At 43.7% G+C, this 12496-nt stretch overlaps 1 protein-coding gene across 3 annotated transcripts in view; it reads left to right on the forward strand.

The window, feature by feature from the left end:
* The window catches only part of nfrkb (nuclear factor related to kappaB binding protein), a 29335-nt gene that overhangs the window by 3000 nt on the left and 13839 nt on the right, over nucleotides 1-12496 (forward strand). For 2 of the 3 annotated variants that reach the window (XM_014128964.3, XM_014128967.3), the window contains exons 9-19: nucleotides 657-849; nucleotides 7460-7571; nucleotides 7976-8102; nucleotides 8238-8315; nucleotides 8427-8506; nucleotides 8606-8652; nucleotides 8759-8822; nucleotides 8943-9117; nucleotides 9240-9346; nucleotides 9438-9561; nucleotides 9675-9754. In XM_014128964.3, the coding sequence (XP_013984439.1) occupies nucleotides 657-849; nucleotides 7460-7571; nucleotides 7976-8102; nucleotides 8238-8315; nucleotides 8427-8506; nucleotides 8606-8652; nucleotides 8759-8822; nucleotides 8943-9117; nucleotides 9240-9346; nucleotides 9438-9561; nucleotides 9675-9754 (1187 nt within the window). The remainder of the gene's footprint in view (nucleotides 1-656; nucleotides 850-7459; nucleotides 7572-7975; nucleotides 8103-8237; nucleotides 8316-8426; nucleotides 8507-8605; nucleotides 8653-8758; nucleotides 8823-8942; nucleotides 9118-9239; nucleotides 9347-9437; nucleotides 9562-9674; nucleotides 9755-12496) is intronic. The other variant, XM_014128965.3, reaches the window with a different exon arrangement.

Consider the following 12496-nt stretch of genomic DNA (forward strand, 5'->3'; position numbering starts at 1 on the left):
CATTGAATGCTGTAACGTTAAGATTTTCCAGAATTTCCACTGCTCCGGATTCCAATGGCGGCAAGCTTTACACCTTTCCAGCCGACTTGTACGGCTGCTCGGCCATGGAAACCCATTTCATGAAGCTCCCGATGAACAGTTATTTTGCTGATGTTTCTCCCAGAGGCAGTTTGGAACTCGGTAGTGAGTGTTGCAACTGAGGACAGACAGTTTTGGGCGCTATGCCCTTCAGCACTCGGCGGTCCCGTTCTGTGAGCTTGGGTAGCCTACCACTTAGCGGCTGAGCCGTTGTTGCTTCTAGATGTTTCCACTTCACAATAACAGCATTTACAGTTGACCTGGGCAGCTCTAGCAGGGCAGAAATTTGATGACTGACTTGTTAGAAAGGTGGCATCCTATGGCGGTGCCACGTTGAAAGTCACTGAACTCTTCAATACAGGCCATTCTACTGCTAAATGTTTGTCTATGGCTGTGTGCTCGATTTTATACACCTGTCAGCAACAGGTGTGGCTGAAATAGCCGAATACACTAATTTCAAAGGGTGTCCACATACTTTTGGTTAGTAGTGTATGTAGCTAGATTCAATTAAATCCTCTGAATGATGTAAGGCACAACTAGTGTAGAAACATTCTTAACTAGTATCTTCTATGATCTAGCACTGTTTGACCTGGCTCTGCCCAAGAGGAAGATGAGGGAGGAGAGGAGAAAGAAGAAGATGAGGACAATTAAAGTGGAGTCTGAGGATCCCTGTGAGGCTCTGATGCCTTCAGAAGCCCCAGCTCCATCAGTTAACATCACAGCTGCTCTGCCTGAGACCCCAGTCACTCCACTGCCCAGTGTCAAGGAAGAGTGAGTCGATTTGATTTGATTCATTAGAAATCTAGTTTACATGTTGTCAACAATCTAAGCCAACACCATCTGTTTTGCCACATAGTTAAGCACGCGTAGGTTTTGTTGCTAAACAACCAACCCCTCTATGGTTAGCAAAACATTACTGTCCTGGCATCTATAGCCTAAAATAAACATTTTTAAAAGGGTTACAGGAGATTTGATTTAATGAATTAGGATCCCCATTACCCGACGCCAATGGCAACAGCTAGTCTGACTGGGGTCCGACATAATGAAGAAGACATTACAGACAAAATACTTTACATTTTACATACATTTAAAACATTAGCATGTAGTGTGTGTTTACATCTATCAGTTACATATACATGTCAGTACATGCACACAACAAGTAGGTCACATGGGGGAGAGGTGTTGCGTTATTTGTTTTTTGAAACTAGGTTTGCTGTTCACTTGAGCTATGTAAGATGGAAGGGAGTTCCATGTGCTCATCAATCAAATCAATCAAATGTCTTTATAAAGCCATTCTTACATCAGTCGATGTCACGAAGTGCTATACAGAAACCCAGCCTAAACCCCAAACAGCAAGCAATGCAGATGTAGAAGCACGGTGGCTAGGAAAAACACCCTAGAAAGGCAGGAACCTAGGAAGAAACGTAGAGAGGAACCAGGGGTGGCCAGTCCTCTTCTGGCTGTGCTGGGTGGAGGTTATAACAGTACATGGCCAAGATGTTCAAACGTTCATAGATGACCAGCAGGGTCAAATAATAATAATCACAGTGATTGTAGAGGGTGCAACAGGTCAGCACCTCAAATGTCAGTTGGCTTTTCATAGCCGAGCATTCAGAGTTAGAGACAGCAGGTGTGGTAGAGAGAGAGAGAGTCGAAAACAGCAGGTCCGGGACAAGGTAGCATGTCCGGTGAACAGGTCAGAGTTCCATAGCTGCAGGCAGAACAGTTGAAACTGGAGTAGCAGCACGACCAGGTAGACTGGGGACAGCAATAAGTCATCAGGCCAGGTAGTCCTGAGGCATGGTCCCAGGGCTCAGGTCCTCAGGGAGGGGAGGGAGAGGAAGAGAATTAGAGGGAGCATACTTAAATTCACACAGGACAGGAGAAATACTCCAGATATAACAAATTAATGTTTCTTATGAAAACAAGAAATATCAACAGCCATTCCATTCATTTCCAGATTCAGCTGAGGTATAGAACTTAGGGAATGATTTGTACCAAATACAATGCTCTTAGTTTTAGAGATGTTCAGGACCAATTTAGTACTGGTCACCCATTCCAAACAGACTGCAACTCTTTGTTAAGGGTTGAAGTAACTTCATTAGCTGTGGTTGCTGATGTGTACATTTTGTTACGTTACAACCTTCTTCTAAAATTGACAATGTTTTTTCCCTAATCAATCTACATGCGAGACCCCATAATGACAAAGCAAAAACAGGTTTTTAGAATTTTTTGCAAATGGATTACAGTTGTTGAAGCACCTTTGGCAGCATTACAGCCTTGAGTCTTCTTGGGTATGACGCTACAGGCTTGACACACCTGTATTTGTGGAGTTTCTCCCAGTCTTCTCTGCAGATCCTCTCAAGCTCTGTCTGGTTGGATGGGGAGCGTCGCTGCACAGCTATTTCAGGTCTCCAGAGATGTTCGATCTGGTTCAAGTCCGGGCTCTGGCTGGGTGACTCAAGGACCTTCAGAGACTTGTCCCGAAGCCACTCCTGCGTTATGTTGGCTGTGTTCTTAGGGTCATTGTCCTGTTGGAAGGTGAACCTTCGCCACAGTCTGAGGTCCTGAGCACTCTGGAACAGGTTTTCATCAATGATCTCTCTGTACTTTGCTCCGTTCATCTTTCCCTTGATCCTGACTAGTCTCCCAGTCCCTGCGGCTGAAAAACATCCCCACAGCATGATGCTGCCACCACCATGCTTCAACGTAGGTATGGTGCCTGGTTTCCTCTAGACGTGATGCTTGGCATTCAGGCCAAAGAGTTTAATCTTGGTTTCATCAGACCAGAGATTCTTGTTTCTCTTGGTCAGAGTCCTTTAGGTGCCTTTTGGCAAACTCCAAGCGGGCTATCATGTGGCTTCTGTCTAGTGGAGTGCTTTAGAGATGGTTGTCCTTCTGGAAGGTTCTCCCATCACCACAGAATAACTCTGGAGCTCTGTCAGAGTGACCATTGGGTTCTTGGTCACCTCCCTGACCAAGGCCCTTCTCCCCCGATTGCTCAGTTTGGCCGGGCGGCCAGCTCTAGGAAGAGTCTTGGTGGTTCCAAATTTCTGACGTTTAAGAATGATCGAGGCCACGGCCTCCCGAGTGGCGCAGTGGTCTAAGGCACGGCATCGCAGTGCTAGCTGTGCCACTAGAGATTCTGGGTTCGAGTCCAAGCTCTGTCGCCGCCAGCCGCGACCGGGGACCCATGGGTTGGCGCACAATTGGCCCAGCGCCGTCTGGGTTTGTGGAGGGTTTGGCTGGCAGGAATATCCTTGTCCCATCGCGCACTAGCAACTCCTGTGGTGGGCCGGGCACAGTGCACGCTGACACAGTCGCCAGGTGCACTATGTTTCCTCCGACACATTGGTGCGGCTGGCTTCTGGGTTAAGTGGGCATTGTGTCAAGAAGCAGTGCGGCTTGGTTGGGTTGTGTTTCGCCTCTTCCGAGTCCGTACGGGAGTTGCAGCGATGAGACAAGACTGTAACTACCAATTAGATACCACAAAATTGGGGGAGAAAAGGTTGAAAAATAATATATTAGAATGCTGGAGGCCACTGTGTTCTTGGGGACCTTCAATGCTACAAAAATGTTTTGCTAACCTTCCCCAGATCTGTGCCTCGACACAATCCTGTGTCTGAGCTCTATGGACAATTCCTTCGACCTCATGGCTTGCTTTTTGCTCTGACATGCGCTGTCAACTCTATGTGCCTTTCCAAATCATGTCCAATCAATTGAATTTATCACAGGTGGACTCCAATCAAGTTGTAGAAACATCTCAAGGATTATCAATGGAAGCAGGATGCACCTGAGCTCAATTTCGAGTCTCATACCAAAGGGTCTGAATACTTACGTAAATAAGGTATTTTGCAAACATTTCTAAAAACCTGTTTTTGCTTTGTCATTATGGGGTGTTGTGTGTAGATGTATTGGGGAAAAAATGTATTTAATCAATTTTAGAATAAGGCTGTAACGTAACAAAATGTGGAGAAAGGGGGGGCATTTAACTGTATATGGTTGAATCATCAGCATACATGGACACACATGCTTTGTTTAATGCCAGTGGCATGTCATTAGTAAAAATAGAAAAGAGTAGAGGGCCTAGAGAGCTGTCCTGCGGTACACCACAGATTTGACATTAGAGAAACTTCCCGTAAAGAAAACCCTCTGAGTTCTATTAGATGGATAGCTCTGAATCCATGATATGGCAGAGGTTGAAAAGCCATAACGCACAAGTTTTTTCAACAACAGGTTATGTTCAATAAAGTCAGACTGCACTGATCTCTAACAGTACAGCTCCCGCAATCTTCTAATTATCAATTTCTTTCATCCAATCATCAGTCATTTATGTCAGTGCCGTACATGTTGAGTGCCCTTCTCTATAAGCATGCTGAAAGTCTGTTGTTAATTTGTGACCAGAGAAGTAGCATTGTATTTGCTCAAACACACAACTCCCAACGACTTTCACTCCGCATCTCACTTCCCAAACTGATATTCCTACCGCATTAGTGACATTGGATGCACAGAAGGCATTCGACAGTCAATCTCACCTTCCTGAACTTGGCACTCGAGAAATTCGGTTTTAGTGCATATAGTTGAAGTTTAAATACACTTAGGTTGGAGTCAAAAACTTGTTTTTCAACCACTCCACAAATTTCTTGTTAACAAACTATAGTTTTGGCAAGTCGGTTAGGACATCTACTTTGTGCATGAGTAATTTTTCTAACAATTATTTACAGACAGATTATTTCACATATAACTCACTGTATCACAATTCCAGTGGGTTAGAAGTTTACATACACTAAGTTGACTGTGCCTTTAAACAGCTTGGAAAATTCCAGAAAATGGTGTCATGGCTTTAGAAGCTTCTGATAGGCTAATTGACATAATTTGAGTCAATTGGAGGTGTACCTGTGGATGTATTTCAAGGCCTACCTTCAAACTCAGTGCCTCTTTGCTTGACATCATGGGAAAATCAAAAGAAATCAGCCAAGACCTCAGAAAAAAAATTATAGACCTCCACAAGTCTGGTTCATCCTTGGGAGCAATTTCCAAATGCCTGAAGGTACAACGTTCATCTGTACAAACAATAGTACGCAAGTATAAACGCCATGGGACCACGCAGCCGTCATACCGCTCAGGAAGGAGTTCTGTTAATTTGTTACCAGAGAAGTAGCATTGTATTTGCTCAAACACACAACTCCCAACGAATTTCACTCCGCATCTCACTCCCCAAACCTATATTCCTACCGCATTAGTGACATTAGATGCACAGAAGGCATTTGACAGTCAATCTGACCTTCCTGAACTGTCTCCTAGAGATGAACATACTTTGGTGCGAAAAGTGCAAATCAATCCCAGAACAACAGCAAAGGACCTTGTGAAGATGCTGGAAGAAACAAGTACAAAAGTATCTATATCTACAGTAAAACAAGTCCTATATCGACATAACCTGAAAGGCTGCTCAGCAAGGAAGAAGCCACTGCTCCAAAACCGCCATAAAAAAGCCAGATTACAGTTTGCAACTGCACATGGGGACAAAGATTGTACTTTTTGGAGAAATGTCTTCTGGTCTGATGAAACAAAAATAGAACTGTCTGGCCATAATGACCATTGTTATGTTTGGAGGAAAAAGGGGGACGCTTGCAAGCCGAAGACAACCATCCCAACCATGAAGCACGGGGGTGGCAGCATCCTGTTGTGGGGGGTGCTTTGCTGCAGGAGGGACTAGTGCACTTCACAAAATAGATGGCATCACGAAGAAGGTAAATTATGTGGATATATTGAAGCAACGTCTCAAGACATCAGTCAGGAAGTTAAAGCTTGGTCGCAAATGAGTCTTCCAAATGGACAATGACCCCAAGCATACTTCCAAAGTTGTGGCAAAATGGCTTAAGGACAACAAAGTCAAGGTATTGGAGTGGCCATCACATTTACATTTATGTCATTTAGCAGACGCTCTTATCCAGAGCGACTTACAAATTGGTGCATTCACCTTATGACATCCATCACAAAGCCCTGACCTCAATCCTATAGATAATGTGTGGGCAGAACAGAAAAGGCGTGTGCAAGCAAGGAGGCCTACAAACCTGACTCAGTTACACCAGCTCTGTCAGGAGGAATGGGCCAAAATTCACCCAACTTATTGTGGGAAGCTTGTGGAAGGCTACCCTAAACGTTTGACCCAAGTTAAACAATTTAAAGGCAATGCTGCCAAATACTAATTGGGTGTATGTAAACTTCTGACCCACTGGGAATGTGATGAAAGATATACAAGCTGAAATAAATAATTCTCTCTACTATTATTCTGACATTTCACATTATTAAAATAAAGTTCATCCTTCCTGACCCAAGACAGGGACTTTTTAATATGATTAAATGTCAGGAATTGTGAAAAACTGAGTTTTGAAATGTATTTGGCTAAGGTGTATGTAAACCTCCGACTTCAACTGTAATTTCTGAATTTGCAGTAAATCAGCTTGTCAGATGTGCAGCCAGACTTATTAGCCACATCTCTTTCAGCTTCAGCCATACAGTTTTTCAATTCCTCATCAATCCAAGGAGCAGTTCTAACAGTCAGTTTCTTAATAGGTGCATGTTTATCAATAATAGGAAGGAGTTTCTTAAATTCATCAAGTGCAGCGTCTGGATGCTCCTTATTACATCAGACCAACAAATATTTTTAACATCATCCACATAAGAGTCACAGCAAAATCTTTTGTATGATCTCTTATACACTATTTTAGGCCCAGCGTTTGGAACTTTGGCTTTCCTGGATATAGCCACTATATTGTGATCACTGCATCCAATGGGTACGGATACAGCTTTAGAACAAAGTTTTACTGTATTAGTAAAAATGTGATCAATACATGTGGATGATCTTGTTCCTGTAGTGTTTGTAAACACCCTGGTAGGTTGATTAATAACCCAAACCAGATTACAGGCACTGGTAACAGTGTGAAGTCTATGTACTCATCCCACAAAGATGGCACTTTTACCTGACATGTTAGTAATGAAATATTGCATGCTACAGTAGGGTAGAACTGAGCTGAGCAGAGTAGGGTACAGTACAGTACAGTACAGTAGAGTGCAGTAGAGCAGAGTAGAGTAGTGGCTAGGAGTTTTTCCTAGCCACCATGCTTCTACATCTGCATTGCTTGCTGTTTGGGGTTTAGGCTGGGTTTCTAAATAGCACTTTGTGACATCGGCTGATGTAAAAAGGGCGTTATAAATACATTTGATTGATTTGATACTATTGTCATGTTAGAACATCTCTGTTCATACATTCAGTGAGTGAAGCAAAGTGACAGCTTGACTGATATTCTTGTGCTCCAGACATTTTAGATGCTGTCATGAATTCAGTTGCACACTGCACACCGTACTTTTCTCTCTGCAGGCCAATGGAGGAGGTGCAGAGCAGCCCTGTCATGGTGGAGGAGATCGCTGTGAGCTTCTTCAACCTGCTGGAGAACATCCTAAAACTAGATGGCCTCGCCAGCACCACCATGGTATTCACTCAGTTATACCTACACAAGTATATTGCTAGTAGGTTTGGCGACATGGTGGCGTATGTGATCAGTAAGAAGCTTTGCACAAGCGAGGCAGAAAGGCTCATAGGATCAGGAGCCTATTTCCTGTTTCTATAGCGTGAGGCAGCTTGATGTACAAGCACACCCCCTAGACAGGACGCTAATATATCACAAGGCCTTTCTACCCCCAATCTATCTCCTTATTGCCGAGTGCCAAGCAGAGTTGCATCAGGTCCCATTTTTAGTGTCTTTGGTATGACGTAGGGTGGACACTAACCACAAGACCACTGAGTTGGCATGTGATGAGCTGAACTGTTACTTTGAATTGGAACTGTTGTAACACTTTAAGAGTATATAATGATTCATGTATGTCCTGTTGTTAGTTGGAGGAGAAGGTCCAACAGTGGCAGACATCTCCAGCTAGTTCCCTGAATCCCTGGTTCTCCTCGGCCTCCTGCTGGTCAGAGATGGTGCTGCCGGCCCTGCACTTCCTGGCTGGGGAGACTAAAGGTGACCAGAAAGACATCTTTTCTCTGCATCGTTAAAGCAGTAATATCATCATCCTCTCATCTTTCTTCTCTCTCTCTCTCTCTCTCTCTCTCTCTCTCTCTTCGCTCAATGTCTTCCTCTCTCTCTCTCACTCAGTCGGTATGTTGGTTCTTCCCAGTGGCTTCACTCCCTATGTGGCGTTCAGGGAAAACTCCCAGCGATGGAAATGGATTGGTAAGATCTCCTTTTTGTCAGTCAGATGATCTGTCCAAGTTCTGTCACATTGCAAATTAAAATATTTATAGTTTGAGACATAGAGGTTTGTCTCGATCTCATGTCTCGAAGGTCCCAGTCAGGATGGAGAGAAGGATTTGAGTGCTCTGTGGCAGCTGTGGGTCGACTCCAAGGACTTGGTTGTGGTCAAGGTATTGCAAGTACACATTTCCACTTCTCACTACTCTGTCAGTATGGTCGTTTTCTGTTCCCTCTAATACACTTGAATAAAAAAACAATGTCCTTTACAGACAGAATGTGAAGAACTAACAGAGATGACTTCTCCCACCCCTAGAGTGTAAGTTTCCACTTTACTCATTTCACAAATGCTCTTACTCAGAATGACTTGGGTAGTGTATGTGGGATTTAGATTTGATTGAATTACTGTTCTCTCCGTAACTAAGCAGTTGGACTGACTTCGTGGTGCGGCCCAGCACAGGAGACGAGAGGCATGTTTTCCAAGTGCAGGTCCGTGTCACGTCTCTACCTTTTCAGTCTAGGGTTTGTTCTGTATTGTGTATTATTTACAACGATCACACAGTGTTCTCTGTAATCATTATGCGTCCATGTTCTTGTTTTGATCATCAGGAGCAGCAGCGGTATGACCAGCCACACAAAGCCTTCACCTTCAGAATGCATGGCTTTGAGTCTGTGGTGGGGCCTGTTAAGGGGGTCTTTGACAAGGAGATGTCTCTCAACAAAGCCAGAGAACACACTCTGCTGCGCTCTGACCGCCCAGCTTATGTCACCATCCTCTCCTTGGGTAAGACTGACCCTTTCAATATAACCAGTCACAGTCATGTATACACCTGCCATCAGTGTGTGGTGTTGTTGCAGTAGCCACAGGTTAGATAGGACTATTCTGCTCCTCCTCCTCTTCCTCAGTGCGGGACGCAGCAGCCCGGCTGCCCAACGGAGAGGGGACCAGAGCTGAGATCTGTGAGCTGCTCAAGGACTCTCAATTCCTGGCACCAGATGTCACCAGTGCTCAGGTTAGATCCTCACGGCGACTGGGTTATTGTTATCGGTCTGTCCTTGTTTGTCTGTGACTGAGCACTGCACCTCATGTAATGTTTCCTGCAGGTGAACACGGTTGTGAGTGGGGCTCTGGACAGGCTGCACTATGAGAAGGACCCCTGTGTGAAGTATGACATCGGCCGCAAGCTGTGGATCTACCTGCACCGCGACCGCGGTCAGGAGGAGTTTGGTGAGCAGCACTTTCTACCAATGAAAAGTGATAAGATCTGAATGTGGTTGACATTGCTTTCCTCAGTAGCCCACAGGCACATTGTTACAACTAATGATTCTGTCCTCATCTAGAGAGGATTCACCAGGCTCAAGCTGCTGCTGCCAAGGCCAGAAAGGCTCTGCAGCAGAAACCTAAACCTGCGTCTAAGCCTGTGAGTCCCACTGCCTCTACTCTGCTATAATTGCTGTACCTCCGACAAATTGACGTTTTATACCCTCTTAGCTATTGTACACTGACATACCCTCTTAGCTAATATACACTGACATACCCTCTCAGCTAATGTACACTGACATACCCTCTTAGCTAATGTACATTGACATACCCTCTCAGCTATTGTACACTGACATACCCTCTCAGCTATTGTACACTGACATACCCTCTCAGCTATTGTACACTGACATACCCTCTCAGCTATTGTACACTGACATACCCTCTCAGCTATTGTACACTGACATACCCTCTCAGCTATTGTACACTGACATACCCTCTCAGCTATTGTACACTGACATACCCTCTCAGCTAATGTACACTGACATACCCTCTCAGCTATTGTACACTGACATACCCTCTCAGCTATTGTACACTGACATACCCTCTCAGCTATTGTACACTGACATACCCTCTCAGCTAATGTACACTGACATACCCTCTCAGCTAATGTACACTGACATACCCTCTCAGCTTGTATGCAGACTGGAGAATTTGCGACTTTGAATGTGGAAAGCCTTGCTAAACCACTTGTCATTTCTGTCTAGAATCCTGATGATAGGCTGATCAGACTGTTACTATGGAATGAGCTCTGTTGTTGTCTAATATACAGTTGCGACCAAATATATTGGCACCCTTGCACTGTTCTTAAATAATTCCCTATTTCTTCACAAAAATACTGAACAAAAATATAAACGCAACATGTAAAGTGTTGGTCCCATGTTTCATGAGCTGAAATCAAATATCCCGGAAATGTTCCATACACACAAAACATTTATTTCTCAAAAATGTTGGGCACAAATTTGCAGTGGTGTAAAGTACTTAAGTAAAAAGTACTACTTAAGTAGTTTTTTGGGGTATCTGTACTTTTACTATTTATATTTTTGACTACTTTTACTTCACTACATTCCTAAAGAAAATAATTTAATTTTTACTCCATACATTTTACCCAACTGGGGGCTCCTGAGTGGTGCAGCGGTCTAAGGCACTGCATCTCAGTGCTAGAGGCGTCACTACACACACCCTGGTTCGAATCCAGGCTGTATCACAACCAGCCATGATTAGGAGTCCCATAGGGCGGCGCTCAATTGACCCAGCGTCGTCTTGGTTTGGCTGGTGTAGGCCGTCATTGTAAATAAGAAGTTGTTCTTAATTGACTTGCCTAGTTAAATAAAGGTAAATATATATATATATATGATGCATGTTTTGGAATATTTTTATTCTGTACAAGCTGCCTTCTTTTAACTCTGTCATTTGGGTTAGTATAGTGGAATAACTACAATGTTGTTGATCCATCCTCAGTTTTCTCCTATCTCTGTTTTAAAGTCACCATTGGAGGTTTCCTTCCTCTCCGGCAACTGAGTTAGGAAGGACACCTCTATCTTTGTAGTGAATGGGTGTATTGATACACCATCCAAAGTGTAATTAATAACTTCACCATGCTCAAAGGAATATTCAATGTCTGTGTTTTTTTATTTTTTACCCATCTACCAATAGGTGCCCTTCTTTGCGAGGCATTGGAAAACCTCCCTCGTTTGTGTTGTTGAATCTGTGTTTGAACTGCACTGCTCGACTGAGGGACCTTACAGATAATTGTATATCAAATCACATTTTATTGGTCACATACACGTGTTTAGCAGATGTTATTGTGGGTGTAGCGAAATGCTTGTGTTTCTAGCTCCAACAGTGCAGTAATATCTAACAATTCACAACAATACACAAATCTAAAAGTAAAATAATGGAATTAAGGAATATATAAATATTGGGATGAGCAATGTCGGAGAGGCATAGACTAAAATACAGTAGAATAGAATACAGTATATACATATGAGATGAGTAGGGCAAAGCTATGTAAACATTATTATACACGTGTGGAGTACAGAGATGAGGTAGTCATTAAAAAAAAAAGTTAAATACTTATTGCACACAGAGTGACTCCTTCCAACTTAAATGTGTACTCCTGAAGAAGTAAAGGGGTGTGAATACTTTCTGAAGGCACTGTAGACATTATGGACAGTATGAACCAAGCCTGGCCTGTTGAGGTGTGACGGACTCCATCCTAGCTGGAGGGGTGCTCTCATCTTATCTACGAACATAGACAGGACTCTAACTCCCCTAGCTCCACAATGAGATAGGGTGCAGGCCAGGCAGCAGGCTGTTAGCCAGCCTGCCAGCTTAGTGGAGTCTGCCACTAGCACAGTCAGTGTAGTCAGCTCAGCTATCCCCATTGAGACCGTGTCTGTGCCTCGACCTAGGTTGGGCAAAACTAAACATGGCGGTGTTCGCCTTAGCAATCTTACTAGAATAAAGACCTCCTCCATTCCTGCCTTTATTGAAAGAGATCGTGATACCTCACATCTCAAAATAGGGCTACTTAATGTTAGATCCCTCACTTCAAAGGCAGTTATAGTCAATGAACTAATCACTGATCATAATCTTGATGTGATTGGCCTGGCTGAAACATGGCTTAAGCCTGATGAATTTACTGTGTTAAATGAAGCCTCACCCCCTGGTTACACTAGTGACCATATCCCCCGCGCATCCCACAAAGGCGGAGGTGTTGCTAACATTTGCGATAGCAAATTTCAATTTACAAAAAAAAACTGACGTTTTCGTCTTTTGAGCTTCTAGTCATGAAATCTATGCAGCCTACTCACTCACTTTTTATAGCTACTGTTTACAGTCA

Source organism: Salmo salar, chromosome 11, assembly GCF_965601325.2.
Source record: "Salmo salar chromosome 11, fSalSal1, whole genome shotgun sequence".
Lineage (NCBI taxonomy): Eukaryota > Metazoa > Chordata > Actinopteri > Salmoniformes > Salmonidae > Salmo > Salmo salar.